Genomic DNA, 24,110 nt, shown 5'->3' on the forward strand with positions numbered 1-24,110 from the left:
TGGGGGTCCTGGGGGGCTGGGATCCTGAGCGGCCAGCGGTCCCGGGGCTCTGGGGGTCCCAGGGGGCTGGGGGTCCCAGGGGGTCCGGGGTCCTGGGGGACTGGAAGTCCTGGGGTGCTGGGGGTTCCGCGGCAGTCCTCGGCACGCCCCACCGTGTCCCTGCCGGGGCGGAGGCTGTCCCGTGCCTCTCCCATCTCACGGCTCCCACGAGGTTTTGCCTCCGGCGCGGAGCAGCTGAGACATGGCACCCGCGGCCGGGGCTGCCCCCCTGCGCCGGCTCGGCCCTGCCCACCCCCCGCCGGCTGCCCGGGGGTCCCGGGGCTGGTGGTCTGACGAGCCCGGGGGGGGCGCAGGGCGCTGTGCAGTCCGGGCAGCTGAAGGTGCCCCCCGGGTACCACCCGCTGGACGTGGAGAAGGAATGGGGCAAGCTGCACGTGGCCGTCCTGGAGCGGGAGAAGCTGCTGCGGGCCGAGTTCGAGAGGCAAGTGCCGCGGGCGGGGGGACCGGCTGGGGCGGCGGGGGCTGCCAGGTCTGTGTGTGGTGCCGGCAGGGCTGGAGCTGGGCTGGCACCCGCTCCACGCTCCACGCAGCCAAGCCGCTGGGCTGGGCCGGGGTGGGGTGCGGTGTCCCAGCTCTCCCCCCCCCCCCCCCCCATCCCGCTGTCGATGGAACCACAGGGTGCATGAGTCATTGCCTGCCTCCGGGAAGCCAGCGCAGCCGCCAGCCCCGAGCGCGGCACGGCAGCTGGGTGCTGGTGGCTGTGCCGCAGGCTGGGCTCTGCCGTGCCACCGGGGGGGCTCGCACCGCAGCAGGGGAGACCGGGCCTCGCCGGTGCTGGCAGCGCAGGCAGGGAGCGGGGCCAGGGCTGGCAGCGCAGGCAGGAGAGGGCAGTGGGGCCAGGCAGGCGGCCAGGGCAGGGTGGGGCTGGAGCCCTGCCCGCGGGTGGGCGGGAGCGGGAGTGGGAAGGGGACAGGGAAGAGGGGTGGGGATGGGGAGCGGGACAGGGAGCGGGACGGGGAAGCGGGATGGGGATGGGGAGCGGGATGGAGAGCGGGACGGGGAGCGGGATGGGGACGGGGAGCGGGACAGGGAGCGGGACGGGGAGCGGGATGGGGATGGGGAGTGGGACGGGGAAGCGGGATGGGGATGGGGAGCGGGACGGGGAGCGGGACGGGGCTCCTCGCCCGGGCAGGGGTGGGATCCGGGTGTGCAGGGGCGGGATCAGAGCTGGGCTGGCACAGAGTCCCTGCTGGGTGTGCCGGGGTGGATCCCTGCTGCGTGGGGCGGGATCTGGGCTGTGCATGGACAGGATCCGCGCTGTGCAGGGAGCGGGATCCATGCCATGAATGTACAGGATCTGTGCTGGCACAAAGTCTCTGCTGGGTGTGCAGGGACAGGATCCGGGCTGTGCGGGGATGGGATCTGGGCTGTGCAGGGACAGGGGTGCTGGTCGACAGCCGGCTGAACATGAGCCGGCAGTGTGCCCAGGCGGCCAAGGCGGCCCAGAGCACCCTGGCCTGTATCAGAAATAGTGTGGCCAGCAGGAGTAGGGAAGTGATCGTGCCCCTGTACTCGGCCCTGGTGAGGCCGCACCTCGAATACTGTGTTCAGTTTTGGGCCCCTCACTACAAGAAGGATGTTGAGGTGCTGGAGCGTGTCCAGAGAAGGGCAACGAGGCTGGTGAGGGGTCTGGAGAACAAGTCTGATGAGGAGCGGCTGAGGGAACTGGGGTTGTTTAGCCTGGAGAAAAGGAGGCTGAGGGGAGACCTCATCGCTCTCTACAACTACCTGAAAGGAGGTTGTAGCGAGGTGGGGGTCGGTCTCTTCTCCCAAGTAACCAGCGATAGGACGAGAGGAAACGGCCTCAAGTTGCGCCAGGGGAGGTTTAGATTGGATGTAAGGAAAAATTTCTTTACTGAAAGAGTGGTTAAACATTGGAAGAGGCTGCCCAGGGAAGTGGTGGAGTCCCCATCCCTGGAGGTATTTAAAAGACGTGTAGATGAGGCGCTGAGGGACATGGTTTAGTGGGCATGGTGGTGTTGGGTCGACGGTTGGACTCGATGATCTTAGAGGTCTTTTCCAACCTTAATGATTCTATGATTCTATGATGCTATGGTCTGTGCCGTGCGTGGATGGGATCGGTGCTCCATGGGGCAGGACCCGTGCCGTGCGCGGAAGGGATCGGTGCCCGCGTGCCGACCCCAGCCCCGCTGTCTCCCCACGCAGGCTGGAGCGGCTGCAGCGCATCGTCAGCAAGCTGCAGATGGAGTCGGGGCTCTGCGAGGAGCAGCTCAACCAGGCTGACACCCTGCTCCAGTCGGTGAGCGGTGGCTCTGGCTGCGGGGGTGCGGCGGGGGGGGCCGGGCGGCGCACGGGGCCCTGACCGTGCCCCTGACCATGCCCTTGACCGTGCCCTTGACCGTGCCCCGTCCCCAGGACGTCCGACTGCTGAACGCGGGGAAGCCGCCGCAGAAGGCGGCCGAGATCGAACGGGACCTGGACAAGGCAGACGCCATGATCCGGCTGCTCTTCAACGACGTGCAGACCCTTAAGGATGGCCGGCACCCACAAGGGGAGCAGATGTACCGCAGGTACGGCCGCGCTGGGGGCCGGTGCTGCTGTGGCATGCCCCACGCGGCGTGCCCCACGCGGGTCATCCTGGCGCTTGCCTGGCTGCAGGAGCAGCCCACAACCTGTACCCCGCAATGTCCTCCATGTCCCCCGTGACCTCCATGTCCTCCATGCCCCCCATGTCCTCTGTGCCCTCCATGTCCCCCATACCCCCCCTGTGCCCCCGTGCCGACGCACCGCCTGTCCGCAGGGTGTACCGCCTGCACGAGCGGCTGGTGGCCATCCGCACCGAGTACAACCTGCGGCTCAAGTCTGGCGCGCCGGCGGCAGCAGTGTCGGTGCCGCTGGGGCAGCGGCCACGGCAGGAGCTGGACGAGGCCACGCTGCGGTACCTGCAGGACCTGCTGGCCTGGGTGGAGGAGAACCAGCGGCGGCTGGGGGCAGCCGAGTGGGGTGTGGACCTGCCCACCGTGGAGTCCCACCTGGGCAGCCACCGTGGCCTCCACCACTCCATCGAGGAGTTCCGCACCAAGATCGAGCGGGCGCGGGCCGATGAGGTGAGCCGCCCACCGCGGGGTCCCCCCGGGGCTGCCCCCGCCCCTGCTCCCGGGGGTCCCTGAGGCCCCTGGGGCTGCCTCCACCCCTGCTCCCGGGGGTCCCTGCGGCCCCTGGGGCTGCCCCCGCCCCTGCTCCTGGGGGTCCCCAAGGCGCTGTGGCTGTGCGCAGGCTGGCGGGGGGCTCCGGGGAGAGCAGCCCATACCAGCCCCCCGTGCCCCCCCCGGCCCCAGCTCTGCCCCCACTGGCTGCCCGCTCTGGAGCCCCTCTGTGCCCTGGGATGTCCTGGATGGGTAGGGGGCACGGTGCCCCGAGGGCACCCCGCTGCCCCCCCCCACCCCTCGTGCCCCAGGGCTGGCCCCCCCGCTGCCCACTGCCCTCCCCAGGCGCTGCCCCACCTTCAGTCCCGTCGTGCCCCGGGCAGGGGGGGATCGGCAATGGGAGGGGGTGCCACCCCCCGTGCAGAGGGGCTGCCTGGGCTGGCCCTGCCCCGGCACTCCCCGGTGTTAGGGTCTCTCCCAGGACCCCGCCTTCGGGAGGCTGGGGTGCTGCTGTCCCCAGGGGGTGGGTCGGGAGGTCCCCGCACTCACGGCACATCTGCCCCAGGCACAGCTCTCCCCCGGCCCCCGCAACGCCTACCGGGACTGCCTGGGCAAGCTGGACCTGCAGTACGCCAAGCTGCTGGTGAGGCTCCGGGCTGGGGCGGGAGGCGACCCGGGGGGGGGGGGGGGGGGCTGCAGGACATGACAGGGGGGAGACCTGCAGGGGGGAGGATGTATGACTTGGGGGAGGTGTGCGGCGAGGAGGTGCAGGACATGGGGGAGATGTGTGGGGAGGAGGATCTGGAGGGGGAGATGTGTGGGGAGGAGGATGTGGGGGGGGGAGACGTGCGGGGAGGAGGATGCGGGGGGGGGAGACGTGCGGGGAGGAGGATGCCGGGCACAGGGGGGATGTGTGGGGAGCAGGGTGCAGACACGGCCCGTCCCTGCGCCTGTCCCCAGAACTCCTCCAAGTCCCGGCTGCGGCACCTGGAGAGCCTCCACGGCTTCGTCAGCGCCGCCACCAAGGAGCTGATGTGGCTGAACGAGAAGGAGGAGGAGGAGGTGAACTTCGACTGGAGCGACCGCAACCCCAACATGACGGCCAAGAAGGAGAACTACTCGGTACGGAGAGAGCCCGGGACGTGCTGTCCTGCCCGCTCCCCGTCCCTGCACACGGCTGTGCTTGCACGGTCCTCATCCCTGCACGTGGCTGTCCTGCACGGTCCCTGTCCCTGCACGTGGCTGTCCTGCACGGTCCCCATCCCTCTGGCCTGGCAGTGACAGATTTTTGGAGGTGCCTCCTGCACTCTGTGGCAGAGGATGCTCTTTGGCCACCCCGGCCCTGCCGTGCCGTGCTGCCCTGGCCCCGCTGTGCCGCTGTGCCGTGCTGCTTGCCAAGGCTCCAGCCCTGCTCTTATCTCCTCCTCATGCCAGCTCCGCTCGTTATCTCTTCGCTGTCCGATCTGGGGCTGGAGTCGCTCTTCCCCTCTCGCTATCGCTATCGCTTGACTGAAACCACATCTGTGCTCTGCAGCTGAGCACCCCCAGCCCCTTAACCCTGCTTCTGCCGCATCTGCTGCTGCGCTTGCACACCTATTGATGGTCACACGTCCCCCAAACCGGACTTGGGGTGTTGGAAACCTCTGCACCCCCATCCCGCCCCACAGTCTCTGAGCACCCTCAGCCCCATCCCTCAGCCACCCAGGCCCCGTGGCCCCCTCCCTGAGCACCCCCAGCACCCGTATCCCATCCCTGAGCATCCCCAGCTCCTGTATCCCATCTCTTTGCACCCCCAGCACCCATATCCCATCTCTGAACACGCCCAGCTCCTGTATCCCGTCCCTGAGCACCCCCAGACCCCTGTGTCCCCTTCCCTGAGCACCCCCAGACCCCATATCCCATCTCTTTGCACCCCCAGCACCCATATCCCATCCCTGAGCACCCCCAGCCCCTGTGCCACCCTCCCTGAGCACCCCCAGCCCACATATCCCATCTCTTTGCACCCCCAGCCCCCCGTGCCCCCTCCCCGAGCACCTCCAGCACCCGTATCCCATCCCTGAGCACCCCCAGCTCCTGTATCCCATCTCTGAGCACGCCCAGCTCCTGTATCCCGTCCCTGAGCACCCCCAGACCCCTGTGTCCCCTTCCCTGAGCACCCCCAGCCCACATATCCCATCTCTTTGCACCCCCAGCCCCCCGTGCCCCCTCCCCGAGCACCTCCAGCACCCGTATCCCATCCCTGAGCACCCCCAGCTCCTGTATCCCATCTCTGAGCACGCCCAGCTCCTGTATCCCGTCCCTGAGCACCCCCAGACCCCTGTGTCCCCTTCCCTGAGCACCCCCAGCCCCCATATCCCATCTCTTTGCACCCCCAGCCCCCCATGCCCCCTCCCCGAGCACCTCCAGCACCCGTATCCCATCCCTGAGCACCCCCAGCCCACAGCGTGAGAACTGCCAGCCCTGGTCCCCCCTCTCTGAGCACCCCCAGTCCCATCCCTCATCCCCCCCCCGACCCTGTCCCCCAGCACCCCTACCCCTGGCCCCCCACTCTCCATGCCCCCCAGCTCCCCACCCCAGCAGGCTCCTGTGGTGGGTGCTGGACCCCCCCCCCCCCCGCTCCGAGCATCCCCCTCCGACTTCTCCCCAATGGCCCCCGGCAGCCGCAGAGCGCCCAGGGTGGGGGCAGGAAGGTGCCTCGACCCCGGGCGCGCACGGACGTGCACAGACGCAGGCACAGACATGCACACACGCGTGCTGGCCCTGCCGGGGGCCGGGCGCTCACCCCCCACCTTGGGGCTGTGCCAGGGGCTGATGCGGGAGCTGGAGCTGCGCGAGCGCAGAATCAAAGAGCTGCAGAGCACGGGGGACCGGCTGCTGCGGGAGGAGCACCCGGGCAGGCAGACCCTGGAGGTGAGGGGGGCGGTGGGGCCGGGGCAGGGGGGGCTTGGGGGGGCCGGAGCACTGCGGGTCACTGGTGTGGGGCGCAGTGCGTGGGGCTGTGGGCACTGTGGGTCACTGGTGTGGGGCGCAGTGTGTGGGGCAGTGGGCACTGCAGGTCACTGGTGTGGGGCTGTGAGCACTGTGGGTCACTGGTATGGGGTGCAGTGCGTGGGGCTGTGGGCACTGTGGGTCACTGGTGTGGGGCTGTGGGCACTGTGGGTCACTGGTGTGGGGCGCAGTGCATGGGGCTGTGGGCACCGCGGGTCACTGGTGTGGGGCTGTGGGCGCTGTGGGTCACTGGTGTGGGGCTGTGAGCACTGTAGCTCACTGCTGTGGGGTGCAGTGCGTGGGGCTGTGGGCACTGTGGGTCACTGGTGTGGGGCGCGGTGCATGGGGCTGTGGGCACCGCGGGTCACTGATGTGGGGCTGTGGGCACTGTGGGTCACTGGTGTGGGGCTGTGAGCACTGTAGCTCACTGCTGTGGGGTGCAGTGTGTGGGGCTGTGGGTACTGTGGGTCACCAGTGTGGGGTGCGGTGTGTGGGGCTGTGGGCACTGCGGGTCACTGGTGTGGGGCGCAGTGCGTGGGGCTGTGGGCACTGTGGGTCACCGGTGTGGGGCGCAGTGCGTGGGGCTGTGGGCAGTGCACGGGTGGGCTGTGGCAGTGCAGGCAGCTGCCTGGGCTGGGTGGGGGCTGGCAGCGGGCGGAAGCAGCAGGGCCAGGGCTGGCCGGTGCCGGTGCCGGCAGCGGTGCCGGCGCCGGCAGGGCAGGGTGACGCGTCCCCTTTCAGGCCTTCCAGGCGGCCCTGCAGACCCAGTGGAGCTGGATGCTCCAGCTGTGCTGCTGCATCGAGGCCCACCTGAAGGAGAACAGCACCTACTTCCAGGTAGGGTGGGGTGGGAGGGGAGGGGGTGCCCCCACCCGCGCACCCAGGGCCTGTCGGGCACCCACCCCAGCTGACCCCCCCTGCCCCCCTAGTTCTTTGCCGACGTGAAGGAAGCCGAGGAGTTCCTGAGGAAGACGCAGGAGAACATGAAGAAGAAATACTCGTGCGATCGCAGCATCACGGTCACACGCCTGGAGGACCTGCTGCAGGACTGCGTGGTGAGTGACCCCCGCCCGCCGCAGCCCCCGGGGTGACCCCCCTCAAATGCATAAACCCCCTCAATGCGTGAGCCCCACCACAGCCCCCGGGGTGACCCCCCTCAATGCGTGAGCCTCACCGCAGCCCCCGGGGTGACCCCCCTCAATGCGTGAGCCCCACCGCAGCCCCCGGGGTGACCCCCCTCAATGCATGAGTCCCCTCAATGCGTGAGCCCCACCGCAGCCCCCGGGGTGACCCCCCTCAACGCGTGAGCCCCCTCAACGCGTGAGCCCCGCTGCAGCCCCCGGGGTGACCCCCCTCAATGCGTGAGCCCCGCTGCAGCCCCAGGGGTGACCCCCAGCCCCGCTGCAGTCCCCGGGTGTGCCCCCCCCATGTCCGTCCAGCTGCAGGGTGCCGGAGTGACATCCCTACATGCGCACCCCTCTGTAGCCCCCTGAGGAGGATCCCCCAGAAGCGCACCCCACTGCAGAGCCTCAGGGGTGACCCCTAACACGTGCACCCCGCTGCAGCACCCCGGGGTGACCCCCGCCCGCTGCAGTGACCTCCCCCCAACATGCAGACCCCGCTGCAGGAGTGACCGCCTAGTGAACCCCCCCCCAATAATCCCCCTCCCCACTGCAGACCCTCCTCTCGTTGCCTTTCGTGGTGACCCCCTCCTCCGCACCCAGGTCCCCCGTGGGAGTGGGCAAGCCTCCCATGGAGCCTCCCGCCCCCACCCTGCCTCCCGCTCCCCGGACCCCTGCCCCCCCCCGGGCCCCCCCGGGTCCCCCTGACCCTGCTGTGCCCGCAGGAGCAGAAGGACCAGCTGGCAGAGTACGGGGGGCAGCTGGCGGGGCTGGCCCGCCGTGCCAAGGCCATCGTCCAGCTGAAGCCCCGCAGCCCCGGCACCCCCCTCCAGGGCCGCCCGCCCATCCAGGCCGTCTGCGACTACAAGCAAATGGAGGTGCGAGGGGGAGCAGGGAGCAGGGGTGGGCCGGGGCGGGGACGCGTAGGGACCCCCCCGCCCCGGGCTCACGCCGCCCTGGCCCCGCAGATCACGGTGCACAAGAACGACCAGTGCGCCCTGCTCAGCAATGCCCAGCCCTACAAGTGGAAGGTGCTGAGTGCCGCCGGCAACGAGGCCATCGTTCCCTCCGTCTGCTTCCTCGTGCCGCCCCCCAACAAGGAGGCACTGGATGCCGTGCACAGGTGAGCGCCGGCCGCCCTGCCCCAGGCTGCGCCAGCGGCTCAGCGGCACTGTCCCCGGCGCCCTGCTCTGGTGGGGCACTGTCCCCGCCGCTCTCCTCCCTCGCCCGCCCCGCTCACTCACGCCGCCTCTCCCCAGGCTGGAGGCCGCCCACCAGCACCTCCTTGTGCTCTGGCACCAGCTGCACCTGGACATGAGGAGCCTCCTGTCCTGGCAGTACCTGGTCCGTGACATCCAGCAGATCCAGTCCTGGTCCCACCTGACGGTGAGTCCCTCCCTGGTGCCGGCACGGGGCAGCGCCCAGCCCGGTGGGGTCCCCGGGGGTCCCGCTCCGGCGGCAGGGGCTGACGGCGCCCTTTGCTCCCCCCCCCCAGTTCCGCACAATGCAGGTGGAGGAGTGTCGGCAGGTCCTGCGCAGCCTGGAGACCCACTACCAGGAGTTCTTGCGGGACAGCCAGGACTCGCAGAGCTTCCAGCCTGACGACCGGCTGCACGTGGAGCGCGAGTACAACGCCTGCACCCAGAAGTATGAGCTGCTGCTGCGCAGCCAGGAGAAAGGTGAGCCCCCTCCTCCCCGTCACCCTGTGCTCCCTGGGGGTGTCTCCTCTGTCCCCGGGGATGCGGACGGGGCGAACGAGGCGGGAAGGTGCGAACCCGTCCCTGGTGTCCCGACAGGAGAGCAGGACGAGTCCCTGTGCAAGAACTACATCTCCCAGCTGAAGGACATCCGTCTGCAGCTGGAGGGCTGCGAGACCCGCACCATCCACAAGATCCGCCTGCCCCTCGACAAGGACCCAATCAAGGAGTGTGCCCAGCGCATCACCGAGCAGCAGGTACGCGTGCACAGGCGCATGTGCAGGTGTGCGACGCACGCGGATGGGGACCTCGGCACCCAGAATGGGGCTGGTGTCTGTCCACCCGCACTGGGGGGCTGCAGACCCCTTCCCCTTCTCTGCTCTGCTCCTCCTCCGGGGTCGGGGGTGGCCGGGGGCCCTGCAGGCCGGGTCCTGGCTGGCAGGACACGGCGTTTGGCACGGTGTTACGTGGGGGATCAGCCACGGGCAGGGCTCGGCCCCCAGCTGCAGCTGGCGGGCACCAGGCAGGGAGTGAGGGACCCTCCTCTCCCTGCAGCAAATCCACCTGGAGCTGGAGGGCATCAAGAAGAACCTGGACAAGGTCAGCGAGAAGACAGAGAAGGTTCTGGCCCAGCCAGAGCAGGCCAGCTCGGCCCCCGTCTTGCGCTCAGAGCTGGAGATCACCCTGCAGAAGATGGACCAGGTGTACAGCCTCTCCAGCATCTACCTGGAGAAGTGAGTGCCCAGCCCCTGCGCGGCTCATGACCCCCTGTGGTCATCCCAGGCTGGGGAAAACCGCTGCATCAGCTGGGATGAGCCTGCTCTGGCCAGGGGTGGGCTGATGAGGTCTGGAGGAAGCTGGCTGTGCCGGCATGTCCTTCCCTTCCCGTCGGCTGTGTGCCGACTGACGCTGCTGCCCGCCTGGGCTCTGGCACCGGCTGAGCTCGTCTCTGTCTCCTCTCTCCGCAGGCTGAAGACCATCAACCTGGTGATCCGCAGCACTCAGGGGGCAGAGGAGCTGGTCAAGAAGTACGAGGACCAGCTGAAGGACGTGCAGACCGTGCCGGCTGACCTCAAGGAGCTGGAGGCCAGCAAGGCTGAGCTGAAGGTAACGGCTGGGGCAGCACCGTGCCGGGGGGAGCTGGGGGGGGGCCAGGGCCGGGGGCTGACCCCTTCTCTGTCTGGCGCAGCGGCTACGTGCACAGGCGGAGGGGCACCAGCCCTTCTTCAGCACGCTGGAGACCGACCTGAGCAAGGCCAAGGACGTCAACGAGCGGATGGTCAGGGGCCACAGTGAGCGTGACGTGGACCTGGACCGCTACCGGGAGAGAGTCCAGCAGCTGCTGGAGCGCTGGCAGGCCGTCCTGACCCAGACGGATCTGCGCCAGCGCGAGCTGGACCAGCTGGGCCGCCAGCTGCGGTACTACCGTGAGAGCTGCGACGGGCTGCTCCAGTGGATCCAGGACGCAAAGCAGCGGCAGGAGAAAATCCAGGCAGTGCCCATCACCGACAGCAAGACCGTGAGGGAGCAGCTGCTGCAGGAGAAGGTAGCGCCCGCGGCGGGGTGAACGGGGCCGGCCTGGCTGGCGCTCTCGGCCGTCCCTGGCTGCGGTGGGGCGGCCACAGGGCGCCTGAGCTCACCCCCGCATGTTTCCCCAGAAACTCCTGGAGGAGTGTGACCGCAACAAGGAGAAGGTGGAGGAGTGCCAGCGCTACGCCAAGCAGTACATTGACGCCATCAAGGTGCGCCCGCTGGCCATGCCTGCTGGCTCCGGGCTGGCCTCCCCCGGGGGTGCCGGGGCAGGCATGGGGCTGGGGAAGGGCAGCCCAGTGCTGGGCGGTCCTGAAGGGCCTGGGGGGCTCTCTGGGGACGCTGGCCGACATGCTGAGGACCCCTCTCCCCGGCAGGATTACGAGCTGCAGCTGGTGAGCTTCAAGGCGCAGGTGGAGCCGGTGGCCTCTCCAGCCAAGAAGCCCAAAGTGCAGTCTGCGTCCGACAGCATCATCCAGGAGGTGAGGGGGGGCCCCTCCGTGTGCGGGCCTGGGGCGCCCCATGGGTCCCGGCGCGTGGCTGAGCCCGGGCAGCTCCTTCCCCAGGAGCAGAAGGCTGCAGCCCTTTGCCGAAGGGGTGGGCATGGGGGGGGGGGTGGGCTGGCGCGCAAGCTCGCCTCTGTCCGGCCCCACCGCCACTGGGGTGCCGGGCAGCTGGGCCGGGGGGTGCCGTGGGCACGCTCCCCTCCTGCTGATCCCTGCCATCTGCCGCAGTATGTGGACTTGCGGACACGGTACAGCGAGCTGACCACCCTCACGAGCCAGTACATCAAGTTCATCACAGAGACGCTGCGGCGGCTGGAGGAGGAGGAGGTAGGGGAGCGGCATGCGGGCACGTGGGGTGGCATGACTCCGGCTGCATTCTCTCTCCTGCATAACAACGGGGAACATGGTTCATGATGACTGCCGGCCCCGCATCACTAACGCTGGCCCACGGCCTCTAACCCCACTCTGATCTGGGCTCCCGGGACTGAAGCTGCTGGCTCTGGGTGCAGCGGGTCTCCGAGCCAAGAGGGCTGGCCGGGGCAGCGCACAGAGCCGGCTCCGGGCGCCGCCGGGCTCTGGCGTGACTGGTGGTAGGAGGCACTTCCCAGATACACGTAGTGCAGTCAGCATCTGCCTTCCGCATGAACGCTGTGCTCGGGCGCCGCGGGACCGGAGCCCTCGGGTGTTCTGTCTTGGTAACCTTTCTAACTCTTGGTTTCTGCCCTTGGAAGTCGAGCCGCTTTGCCAGTGCTTTGTCTTGGGGGATGTTTGTGTTGGTGGGGATCTAATGGAGGGTAAAAAACCAGGATGACTCTGGCATCCCTGCACCAGGTACTCACTCTGCGCATGTCCCCCTCCCCACGGCACCTCTCCGCCTCACCCCATGGCCGCCAGCAGCCTGCACGCCCCTCCTGCCCACTGCACCCCTGCCCTCCGGAGAGCCGCTCGCCCCCCGCGCTCCTTGCCCTCCTCTGCCTCTGCCTCTGCTCCCGGGCCCTCGCTGCACCTCTTGGGGTGGCGCAAGGGGACCCAGCCCCATGGCGCGGGGTCCAGCTCACCCGCATGTGCACTGCCTGTGCCTGGGTCCTGCACGGAGAGCGCGCCTGCCTTCCTCACGGTGCATGCGGCACAAGTGCTCTGCGGCACAGCCCCGAGCCACACACGAGCCGTGCCGGCCCTTCGGCAGATGACCGGCTGGCTGGGTTGCCTGGAGTGGGCCAGTGCGGGGGGGATTCGGACCAGCTCGGGCAGCACGGGCCAGAGCTTTGGATTGCTCTCCACGTCGTTGAGGCTTTCCCGGCAGGGAAAGCTCCGCTAGCACCTCCCTCGGCACCCGCTCCCCTCTGTCCTGCTCACCCCGGTGCTCCGGCTAGGTCTCTCGTTTCCCCAGGGTGATGGCTCTCTGCGCCAGCCCCTCTCGCACGGGGAGCCCTGGCGAGCACGGGAGGAGGCTCCCCTCTGCGGGGGGCCGGGGCAGGGCTCTCCCCGGAGGGCAGTGGGCACGGTGGTGGTGTGCAAGCTGCTCGCATCCGTCTCCATCGCCTCCAGCTTTGCTCGTGCTCCATCCCTTCTCTGTGGTACTTGGGCCATCCCGCTTCCTGCACTGCTGTCTCGGTCCTGTCGCCCACGCTGTGCTAAGTGAGACACGGTAGTCGTGTGTCCCCTGTCTGCCGTACGTCTTCTGGAAGCTGGCATCACTGCCTCCAGCTCGTGGGGAGGCCCAGGGACCCGAAGCCATTCCATGCGCATCCTCCACCCCTCCGCCCCGGACCGTCCTGTCTCTTGGTGGTGCGTGGTTGTGGCTGGCGTTGACGCCGCGGCTCGGTCGCATCCCTTGTGATTTCTCTCTCTCTCCCCTCTCTGTTTTTTCTGCACCCTCTTTCCCCTCCAGAAAGCCGCCGAGAAGCTGAAGGAGGAGGAGAGGAAGCGGCTGGCGGAGGTGGAGGCCCAGCTGGAGAAGCAGCGGCAGCTGGCCGAGGCCCACGCCAAAGCCAAGGCGCAGGCGGAGGCGGAGGCGCGGGAGCTGCAGCTCCGCATGCAGGAGGAGGTCACCCGGCGGGAGGTAGTGGCCGTGGATGCTGAGCAGCAGAAGCAGAACATCCAGCAGGAGCTGATGCAGCTGCGGCAGAACTCCGACCACCAGATCAAGTCCAAGGTCAAGCTGATCGAGGAGGCCGAGTATAACCGCAAGAAGGTGGAGGAGGAGATCCGCCTCATCCGCCTCCAGCTGGAGAGCACCGAGAAGCAGCGGGTGGGTGCCGAGACGGAGCTGCAGGAGCTGCGGGTGCGCGCTGAGGATGCCGAGCGGCAGAAGAGGCAGGCACAGGAGGAGGCCGAGCGCCTGCGCCGGCAGGTGAAGGAGGAGAGCCAGAAGAAGCGGGAGGCGGAGGAGGAGCTGAAGCGCAAGGTGCAGGCCGAGCGGGACGCGGCGCGGGAGAAGCAGAAGGCGTTGGCGGACCTGGAGAAGCTGCGGCTGCAGGCGGAGGAGGCCGAGCGGCGGATGCGGCAGGCGGAGGCCGAGAAGGAGCGGCAGATCCAGGTGGCCCAGGAGGTGGCCCAGCGGAGTGCCGAGGCCGAGCTGCAGAGCAAGAGGCTGTCCTTTGCCGAGAAGACGGCGCAGCTGGAGCTGTCGCTGCAGCAGGAGCACATCACGGTGACCCACCTGCAGGAGGAGGCCGAGCGGCTGAAGAAGCAGCAGCTGGAGGCCGAGCAGTCACGGGAGGAGGCCGAGAAGGAGCTGGAGCGCTGGCAGCAGAAGGCCAACGAGGCGCTGCGGCTGCGGCTGCAGGCGGAGGAGGTGGCCCACAAGAAGGCGCTGGCGCAGGAGGAGGCGGAGAAGCAGAAGGAGGACGCGGAGCGGGAGGCCCGCAAGCGTGCCAAGGCGGAGGAGTCGGCCCTGCGGCAGAAGGAGCTGGCGGAGGAGGAGCTGGAGAAGCAGCGGGAGCTGGCAGAGGGCACGGCCCAGCAGAAGCTGGCGGCGGAGCAGGAGCTGATCCGGCTGAAGGCAGAGATGGAGAACAGGGAGCAGCAGCGCCTGCTCCTGGAGGAGGAGCTCTTCCGGCTGAAGAAGGAGGTGAGCGAGGCCATCCAGAAGAGGAAGGAGGTGGAGGAGGAGCTGGCCAAGCTGCGGGCTGAGATGGAGATCCTGCTGGAGAGCAAGGCCAAGACGGAGGAGGAGTCGCGCTCCACCAGCGAGAAGTCCAAGCAGCGGCTGGAGGCCGAGGCCAGCAAGCTGCGGGAGCTGGCCGAGGAGGCCGCCCGGCTGCGGGCCCTCTCTGAGGAGGCCAAGAGGCAGCGGCAGCTGGCGGAGGACGAGGCCGGCCGGCAGCGGGCCGAGGCCGAGCGCATCCTGAAGGAGAAGCTGGCGGCCATCAACGAGGCCTCACAGCTGAAGGCGGAGGCAGAGATTGCCCTGAAGGAGAAGGAGGCGGAGAACGAGCGGCTGCGGCGGCTGGCGGAGGACGAGGCCTACCAGCGCAAGCTGCTGGAGGAGCAGGCCGCCCAGCACAAGCAGGACATCGAGGAGAAGATCGCCCTGCTGAAGCGGTCCTCGGAGAGCGAGCTGGAACGGCAGAAGGGCCTGGTGGAGGACATGCTGCGGCAGCGGCGCCAGGTGGAGGAGGAGATCCGTGCCCTGAAGGTCAGCTTCGAGAAGGCCTCGGCGGGCAAGACTGACCTGGAGCGGGAGCTGAGCCGCATCCGCGGGGAGGCAGAGGAGGTGCAGCGCAGCCGGGAGCAGGCCGAGTGGGAGGCCGAGCGGCAGCGGGCGCTGGCGCTGGAGGAGGAGGGCCGCCGGCGGGAGGCTGAGGAGAAGGTGCAGGCCATCCTGGCGGCCGAGGAGGAGGCTGGGCGGCAGCGGCGGCTGGCCCTGGAGGAGGTGGAGCGGCTGAAGGCCATGGTGGAGGAGGCCAGGCGGCAGAAGGAGCTGGCGGAGAAGGAGTCGGAGCGGCAGATCCAGCTGGCGCGGGAGGCGGCGCAGAAGCGGATCGCGGCAGAGGAGAAGGCCCACCTGGCCGCCGTGCAGCAGAAGGAGCAGGAGCTACTGCAGACGCGGCAGCAGGAGCAGAGTCTCCTGGACCGGCTGCGGGAGGAGGCCGAGCGGGCCAGGCGGGCGGCGGAGGAGGCCGAGTTCGCCCGCAGCAAGGCCGAGCAGGACGCCAGCCTCTCCCAGCAGCGGGTGGAGGAGGCCGAGCGGCTGAAGCAGCGGGCGGAGGAGGAGGCACAGGCCAAGGCGCAGGCCCAGGCGGATGCGGAGAAGCTGCGGAAGGAGGCCGAGCTGGAGGCGGCGAAGCGGGCGCAGGCGGAGCAGGCGGCCCTGCGGCAGAAGCAGCTGGCGGACGCCGAGATGGAGAAGCACAAGAAGTTTGCCGAGCAGACGCTGCGGCAGAAGGCGCAGGTGGAGCAGGAACTGACCAAGGTGAAGCTGCAGCTGGATGAGACGGACCACCAGAAGGGCATTCTGGACGAGGAGCTGCAGCGGCTGAAGGAGGAGGTGACCGACGCCGTCCGGCAGAAGGCCCAGGTGGAGGAGGAGCTCTTCAAGGTCCGGGTGCAGATGGAGGAGCTGGCGAAGCTGAAGAGCCGGATCGAAGAGGAGAACAAGGTGCTGATCCTCAAGGACAAGGACAACACGCAGAAGTTCCTGGCGGAGGAGGCCGAGAAGATGAAGCAGGTGGCGGAGGAGGTTGCCCGGCTCAGCGTGGAGGCCCAGGAGGCTGCCCGCATGCGGAAGCTGGCCGAGGATGACCTGGCGCAGCAGCGGGCGCTGGCAGAGAAGATGCTGAAGGAGAAGATGCAGGCGGTGCAGGAGGCCACGCGGCTGAAGGCTGAGGCAGAGATGCTGCAGAAGCAGAAGGACCTGGCGCAGGAGCATGCCAAGCGGCTGCAGGAGGACAAGGAGCAGATGCAGCAGCGCCTGGCCGAGGAGACCGAGGGTTTCCAGAAAACCCTGGAGGCTGAGCGCCGGCGGCAGCTGGAGATCACGGCCGAGGCCGAGCGCCTCAAGCTGCACGTGGCGGAGATGAGCATGGCCCAGGCCAAGGCCGAGGAGGAAGCCAAGCGGTTCAAGAAGCAGGCAGAGGAGATCAGTGAGAGGCTGCACGAGACCGAGCTGGCCACGCAGGAGAAGATGACGCTGGTGCACACTCTGGAGATCCAGCGGCACCAGAGCGACCAGGACGCAGAAAAGCTGCGGAGGGCCATTGCCGACCTGGAGCAGGAGAAGGAAAAGCTGAAGCAGGAGGCGGCGCTGCTGCAGCAGAAGGCGGAGGAGGTACTGGGCTACGGGTCCCCCTTAGCAGTGGTGGTACGCAGGGAGTCCTTCCCTCTCCCCAGCCGCCCCGCGCCGTGTCCTGGGGCAGCAGGCACGCGGGCGGCTGGCCAGGCTCTGGGAGCTGTGCTGGCTGGTCCCTGAGGACCGTTGCTGCAGTACGGGCGTGCAGCCTCCAGCCTTGGAGCTGCAGCCTGCACCCAGTGAGCGTGGGCGCGGAGCTGGCTGCTGGCACCATCCGGGAGGTGGAGGCGTCACTGAGCCTCCCGCCCCAGGATCCCCCCTGCCAGGGGTCACAGCGAGCAGCTGCTTGTGGGGCGGGACCCCCACGTGCGGGTCAAGGGTGTGCGCAGAGCCAGCGTCAGTTGCAGAGGCAAACCCGACAGGGAGTTGTCGGAGCAGGACCTCCCACCCCCTGCCCTCTCCTGCTGCTGGCAGCTCCTGCTATGGAGGGGCGATCCCCACCACCTGTGCCAGCTTTTCGGCCCCGTGGCGCGTCCTGCCTTATTCCTCTCCGTAGACAAAAGCCGTCCCCAGCTCCCAGCCTTGGTACCAGGCGGGGAGTCCCTGACCCCCGCAGAAGAGCTCGTGTCTTTTCCCTGCTCGTTCCACCCACGTGTTGTTTGCTGTGGCTCCCTAACCCCAGCTCTGCTCCCTTAACTCTTAACCAGCGTAGCAGAGTGGTTGGGTAGCTCGGCACCCCCACCAGCTGGGTACCACACCCGCTGCCTGTCCTCCCGCCCCCACCCGCCCCCGCTGCCCCGCCGGTGCTGCCCTCCTGGGCAGACGGTGCCATCTGACCGTGCTGTCCTCTCTCCCACCCCAGATGCAGGTGGCCCAGCAGGCGCAGCTCCGCCAGGAGACACAGCTCCTCCAGCAGACCTTCCTGACAGAGAAGGACACCCTGCTGCAGAAGGAGAAGTTCATCGAGGAGGAGAAAACGAAGCTGGAGAAGCTCTTTAAAGACGAGGTCGACAAAGCCCAGAACCTGAAGGCAGAGCAGGAGCGGCAGCAGAAGGAGATGGAGCAGGAGAAGCAGCAGCTGAAGGCCATGCTGGACGAAGCCAAGAAGCATCAGCAAGAAGCAGAGGAAAACGTCCGGCACAAGCAGGAGGAGCTGCAGCAGCTGGAGAGACAGCGGCAGCAGCAGGAGAAACTCCTGGAAGAGGAGAACAAGAAGCTCAGGGAGAGGCTTGAGCAGATGCAGGAAGAGTACAAGGCCGCCCTGGCCCAGACACGAGAGATCATGATCCAGACGGACGACCTGCCCGAGGAGGCAACGGTTACGATGACGCAGGTGCCGGATATCAAAGCTGTGCCCAATGGCAGAGACGCGGTGGATGGCTTAGCACAGAACGGGGAGCCGGAGTTTGCATTTGACGGCATCCGTCAGAAGGTATCTGCAGAGAAGCTGGCTGATGCCGGCATTTTGAGCAAGGACAACTTAGACAAGCTGGCGAAGGGCGTCGTGAGTGTTGGAGAGCTCTCACAGAGGGAAGACATCAAGAAGTACCTGCAGGGCAAGAGCAGCATCGCCGGTTTGTTAATCAAACCCACCAATCAAAAGATGAGCATCTATGAAGCCATGAAAAAGAAGCTGCTCAGCCCAGGCACCGCGCTGGTCCTCCTGGAAGCACAGGCTGCCTCTGGCTTCATAATTGACCCTGTGCGAAACGCGAGGCTCTCGGTGAACGAGGCGGTGAGAGAGGGAGTGATTGGGCCAGAACTGCACAATAAGATGCTGTCTGCTGAACGGGCAGTAACCGGCTACAAGGATCCTTACACGGGCGACAAGATCTCCCTCTTCCAGGCCATGATGAAGGAGCTCATTGTCAGGGAGCACGGCATCCGCCTGCTCGAGGCCCAGATCGCCACCGGCGGCATCATCGATCCCGTCAACAGCCACCGCCTGCCTGTAGAAGCTGCCTACAAGCGGGGCTACTTCGACGAGGAGATGAGCCAGGTCCTCTCCGACCCCACTGATGACACCAAGGGCTTCTTCGACCCCAACACACAGGAGAACCTCACCTACCTGCAGCTCATGGAGCGGTGCGTGACTGACCCAGACACGGGGCTGTGCCTCCTGCCGCTCACTGACCAGGCGGCCAAAGCAAGAGAGCTGGTCTACACCGACAAAGAAGCTAAGGATGTCTTTAAGAAGGCCACAGTGACAGTACCGTTTGGCAAGTTCCAAGGGAAGACGGTGACCATCTGGGAAATCATCAACTCTGAATACTTCACTGAGGACCAAAGGCGGGACCTGATCCAGCAGTACAGGACTGGCAAGATCACGGTGGAGAAGATCATTAGGATCATCATCACGGTTGTGGAGGAAAGCGAGAAAAAGAGCCAGATGTGCTTCGAGGGCCTCCGGGCCCCTGTGCCTGCCGCTGAGCTGCTGGAAAGCAAAATCATCAACAAGGACCTCTACAACCAGTTGCACCAGGGCAAGAAGTCTGTGAAGGACGTGGCGGAGATGGAGTCTGTGCGGCAGTACCTGAAGGGCACAGATGCCATTGCTGGCGTCCTAGTGGAGTCAACCGGCCAGAAGCTCACCTTCTACGACGCCCTGAAGAGAAACCTGCTGAAGCCAGAGATTGCCCTGTCCCTGCTGGAAGCGCAGGCTGCCACCGGCTATATCATCGACCCTGTGAGGAACAAGCTGTTCTCTGTCGACGAGGCGGTGAAGGCCGAGGTGGTGGGGCCGGAGTTTCACGAGAAGCTGCTGTCTGCAGAGAAGGCGGTGACTGGCTACAAGGATCCCTATACGGGCCAGACGGTTTCCCTCTTCCAAGCGCTCAAGAAGGGCCTCATCCCCAGCAATACCGGGGTCCGTCTGCTGGATGTCCAGCTCGCCACTGGAGGCATCATTGATCCTGTGAACAGCCACCGGCTCCCACTCGAGGTCGCCTACAAACGGGGCTACTTGGACCCAGAGATAAATGAGGCTCTGTCCGAGCTCCGAGATGATATCAAGGCTTTCTATTGTCCCAACACCCAAGAGCACCTCACCTACACCCAGCTGCAGAAGAACTGCCACCGTGACAAGCAGACTGGCTTCTGCCTGCTGCCCCTGTCGGACAAAGCCATCCAGTCTCAGCAGGAGGAGGTCTACACAGACAGCCAGGCGAAGGAGTGCTTTGACAAGGCGACTGTAGAGGTCCCAGTGGGCAGCATGAAGGGCCAGACAATGACCATCTGGGAGCTGATCCACTCTGAGTACTTCACGGAGGAGCACAGGCGAGAGCTCCTTCGACAGTACAAGACTGGCAAGGTGACCATCGAGAAGATCATCAAGATTGTCATCACCATCATCGAGGAGGCAGAGACCAAAAAGCAGGAGAAGCTGACGTTCAGCGGTCTCCGGGCACCTGTACCTGCCAGCGAGCTGGTGGAGTCCTGCATCATCAGCAAAGCCCAGTACGAGCAGCTGAAGGAAGGCAAGAAATCAGTGAAGGACCTCTCCGAGACAGATGCAGTGAGAAGATTCCTGCATGGCAGCGACTGCATTGCTGGCGTCTACGTGGAGGCGACCAAGGAGAAGCTGAACATCTATGAGGCCATGAAGAGGAACCTGCTGAGGCCCAGCACCGCCGTGGTCCTCCTGGAGGCCCAGGCAGCGACTGGGTTCTTGATCGACCCTGTGAAGAACAGGAAGCTGTATGTCAACGAGGCCGTGAAGGCTGGTGTCATCGGGCCTGAACTGCATGAGAAGCTGCTGTCCGCCGAGAAGGCTGTCACTGGGTACAAGGACCCCTACTCGGGCAATACCATCTCCCTCTTCCAGGCCATGAAGAAAGGACTCATCGTCAAGGAGCACGGCATCCGCCTGCTCGAGGCCCAGATCGCAACCGGCGGCATCATCGACCCCGTGCACAGCCACCGCCTCCCCGTGGAGGTGGCCTACAAGCGGGGCTACTTCGACGAGGAAATGAACCGGACCCTCTCTGACCCCACTGATGACACCAAGGGCTTCTTCGACCCCAACACCCACGAGAACCTCACCTACCTGCAGCTGAAGGAGAAGTGCATCGAAGATCCTGAGACGGGCCTGTATCTGCTGCCTCTGCGGGAGCCTGAGAAGCCTACGCTGGTGGAGACCACCCAGGTGTACACGGAAGCAGAGACGCGGAAGGTGCTTGAGGAGACACAGGTGGACATCCCCGTGGGCAGCAGGGCCGGCTCCTCCATGTCGCTGTGGGAGATCATGCACTCAGACCTGCTGCCTGAGGAGCAGCGGAAGCAGCTCATGGAGGAGTTCCAGTCAGGCCGTGTGTCCAAGGAGCGCATGATCATCATCATCATTGAGATCATCGAGAAGACTGAGATCATCAGGCAGCAGAATCTCACATCCTATGACTACGTCCGGCGCCACATCACAGCTGAGGACCTCTATGCGGCCAAGATCATCTCTCTAGACATCTACAACCTGCTGAAGCAGGGCTCCAAAACCTTCCGGGATCTCCTGGACGTGGAGAATGTCTGGAAGTACCTCTACGGGTCGGGCTGTGTGGCTGGCATCTACATCCCCTCTTCCAAGCAGAAGCTCAGTATCTACCAGGCGCTGAAGAAGGGGCTGATCAACTCCGAGGTGGCCCGCTCCCTCCTGGAGGCCCAGGCTGCCACTGGTTTCATGATCGACCCCACAAAGAATGAGATGCTGACCGTTGATGAAGCAGTCAGGAAAGGTGTGGTGGGGCCTGAAATCCATGACCGGCTCCTGTCTGCAGAGAGGGCCGTAACCGGTTACAGAGACCCGTACAGCGAACAGAAGATTTCCATCTTCCAGGCCATGAAGAAAGACCTCATTCCCAGTGAGGAGGCCCTCAAACTCCTGGATGCCCAGATAGCCACCGGTGGCATCATCGACCCGCACCTGGGCTTCCATCTGCCCCTGGAGGTGGCCTACCAGCGGGGCTTCATCAACAAGGACACATATGACATGCTGTCCGAGCCCAGTGAGGTGCGAAGCTACGTGGACCCGTCCACGGAGGAGAAGCTCAGCTACACGCAGCTCCTGAAGCGGTGCCGGAAGGACGAGAACAGCAGGCTCCTCCTGCTCCCACTCTGCGACACGAGGAAGCTCACCTTCCGGGGGCTGCGGAAGCAGATCACTGTGGAGGAGCTGGTCCGTTCGCAGGTGATGGATGAAGCCACCGCCCAGCGCCTCCAGGAGGGCCTCACCTCCATCGAGGAGGTCTCTAAGAACCTGAAGAAGTTCCTGGAGGGCACCAGCTGCATTGCTGGCGTATTTGTGGACTCCACGAAGGAGCGGCTGTCCGTGTACCAGGCCATGAAGAAGGGTATCATCAGGCCAGGCACCGCGTTTGAGCTCCTGGAGGCGCAGGCAGCCACGGGCTACGTGATTGACCCCATCAAGGGCCTCAAGCTGACAGTGGAGGAAGCTGTGCGGATGGGCATTGTGGGCCCCGAGTTCAAGGACAAGCTGCTCTCTGCTGAGAGAGCAGTCACTGGCTACCGGGATCCCTACTCCGGAAAGCTCATCTCCCTCTTCCAGGCCATGAAGAAGGGTCTGATCCTGAAGGACCACGGGATCCGCTTGCTCGAGGCCCAGATTGCAACGGGAGGCATAATCGATCCTGAGGAGAGCCACCGCCTCCCTGTGGAGATTGCCTACAAGAGGGGCCTCTTCGACGAGGAGATGAATGAGATCCTGCTGGATCCCAGCGATGACACCAAGGGCTTCTTCGACCCCAACACTGAGGAGAACCTCACCTACCTGCAGCTCATGGAGCGGTGTATCACTGACCCAGAGACTGGCCTCTGCCTCCTGCCCCTGAAGGAGAAGAAGCGGGAGAGGAAGACCTCCTCCAAGTCCTCTGTCCGCAAGCGGAGGGTGGTGATCGTCGACCCAGAGACAGGCAAGGAGATGTCCGTGTACGAAGCCTATCGCAAGGGCCTCATTGACCACCAGACCTACCTGGAGCTGTCGGAGCAGGAGTGCGAGTGGGAGGAGATCACCACCTCCTCCTCTGACGGCGTGGTGAAGTCAATGATCATCGACAGGCGCTCGGGGCGCCAGTACGACATCGACGATGCCATCAGCAAGGGCCTGATCGACCAGTCGGCCCTGGACCAGTACCGCTCGGGCACCCTCTCCATCACCGAGTTTGCAGACATGCTCTCTGGAAACATGAGCGGCTTCCGGTCGCGGTCGTCCTCCGTGGGATCATCCTCCTCCTACTCCATCAGCCCAGCCCCCACGCGAACGCAAATATCCATGTGGAGCGACCCGACCGAGGAGACTGGGCCAGTGGCGGGCATCCTGGACACAGACACTCTGGAGAAGGTGTCCATCACGGAGGCGATGCGCCGCAACCTCGTGGATAACATCACAGGGCAGAGGCTGCTGGAAGCGCAGGCCTGCACCGGGGGCATCATCGACCCCAACACCGGGGATAAGTGCTCCGTCGCCGACGCAGTGAACAAGGGCCTGGTCGACAAAATCATGGTGGACCGCATCAACCTGGCGCAGAAGGCCTTCTATGGCTTCGAGGACCCACGGACCAAGACGAAGATGTCGGCGGCCCAGGCCCTGAAGAAGGGCTGGCTGTACTACGAGGCCGGGCAGCGCTTCCTGGAGGTGCAGTACCTGACAGGGGGCCTGATCGAGCCCGACGTTGAGGGCCGCGTCTCCTTGGACGAGGCGCTGCAGAAGGGCACCATCGACACACGCACGGCCCAGAAGCTGCGGGACGTGAACACCTACTCCAAGTATCTCACCTGCCCCAAAACCAAGCTCAAGATCTCCTACAAGGACGCGATGGACCGAAGCATGATCGAGGACGGGACCGGCCTGCGGCTGCTGGAGGCCTCCTCCCAGTCCAGCAAGGGCTACTACAGCCCCTACAACGTCAGCAGCGCCGGCTCCACCTCCGGCTCGCGGTCGGGCTCCCGGACTGGGTCCCGGTCAGGCTCCAGGCGAGGTAGCTTCGACGCCACTGGCTCCGGCTTCTCCATGACCTTCTCTTCCTCCTCCTACTCTTCCTCGAGCTTTGGGCGCAGATACGCCGTGGGTCCCCAGAGCGCCGTGGAGGCGGCCGCCCTTGCCCTCGCCTTGTCCCTCCCGAGCAGGAGCTGCAGGCAGGAGGCAAGTGGGGAGCGCCCCGGGCTGTGTGGGCCCCCGCTCCGCGTGGCCTGAAACCTGCCGGCCCCTTCCGAGGAACCCGCCGCCTCACCTGCTCCGCATGTGGCAACGCTGCTGGCTAATCACTAGTATTTTTTTTAATTTTTAAACTCCATTCTTCTTCCAAAGCAGTGCCTAAAGTTTAACCAAAAAGACTAGACTAATATATTAATATATACGATTGTTCTGACAGTATTTGTATATTAAGAGATGAGAGAGAAAACACACTACCCTCCCAGATCTGCCGCCCCGGGAGCCTGCTGCCGTTCCTGCCCTCTGCAGAGCCGATCCCGCCCAGCCGCTCGGACACCGCGAGGCAGAGCCGGAAAACAGGAAAACAGTTCTGTCTTTTTGATCTAACCACTTAGTGACTCTTTTGTAATTAACCCTGCCGGCTTCATCCCCCGCACCCCAAAGGAGGAGATGACCCTGTCCCCGCGGCGCACCACAGCCAGTGTGCCGGCAGGACGGAGGAGGACATCGCGGGTTCCCCACTGCCCGGTGCCAGACAGCCAGACACTCTGCACCGGCCCCGGAGCTGCTGCCTGGACCCCTTCCACCTGCCCTCGGTGCGGCACGGCGAGGAGGGGGCTCTGCGCCCCGGCTCCCGAGCTGCCCCAGTTCCCTGGCTTTGCCTTCCGGCACATCCCCGCCACCGCGCCGCGGAGCCGGTGCCCCGACCGTA

General features: G+C 66.0%; 1 protein-coding gene across 1 annotated transcript in view; it reads left to right on the top strand.

The window, feature by feature from the left end:
• PLEC (plectin) overlaps positions 1-24,110 on the top strand; it is an 86,952-nt gene that overhangs the window by 24,606 nt on the left and 38,236 nt on the right. Inside the window, exons 11-32 of the mRNA XM_076363673.1 lie at positions 354-481; positions 2,227-2,320; positions 2,437-2,591; positions 2,822-3,128; positions 3,733-3,810; positions 4,128-4,289; positions 5,973-6,077; positions 6,897-6,992; positions 7,085-7,210; positions 8,002-8,154; positions 8,245-8,399; positions 8,536-8,662; positions 8,772-8,955; positions 9,073-9,230; positions 9,529-9,707; positions 9,942-10,080; positions 10,163-10,519; positions 10,632-10,715; positions 10,881-10,985; positions 11,238-11,336; positions 12,901-16,281; positions 17,105-23,431. Of these exons, the coding sequence (XP_076219788.1) occupies positions 354-481; positions 2,227-2,320; positions 2,437-2,591; positions 2,822-3,128; positions 3,733-3,810; positions 4,128-4,289; positions 5,973-6,077; positions 6,897-6,992; positions 7,085-7,210; positions 8,002-8,154; positions 8,245-8,399; positions 8,536-8,662; positions 8,772-8,955; positions 9,073-9,230; positions 9,529-9,707; positions 9,942-10,080; positions 10,163-10,519; positions 10,632-10,715; positions 10,881-10,985; positions 11,238-11,336; positions 12,901-16,281; positions 17,105-23,431 (12,699 nt within the window). The remainder of the gene's footprint in view (positions 1-353; positions 482-2,226; positions 2,321-2,436; positions 2,592-2,821; positions 3,129-3,732; positions 3,811-4,127; positions 4,290-5,972; positions 6,078-6,896; positions 6,993-7,084; positions 7,211-8,001; positions 8,155-8,244; positions 8,400-8,535; positions 8,663-8,771; positions 8,956-9,072; positions 9,231-9,528; positions 9,708-9,941; positions 10,081-10,162; positions 10,520-10,631; positions 10,716-10,880; positions 10,986-11,237; positions 11,337-12,900; positions 16,282-17,104; positions 23,432-24,110) is intronic.

Source organism: Aptenodytes patagonicus, unplaced genomic scaffold, assembly GCF_965638725.1.
Source record: "Aptenodytes patagonicus unplaced genomic scaffold, bAptPat1.pri.cur scaffold_77, whole genome shotgun sequence".
NCBI classification, from domain to species: Eukaryota; Metazoa; Chordata; class Aves; order Sphenisciformes; family Spheniscidae; genus Aptenodytes; species Aptenodytes patagonicus.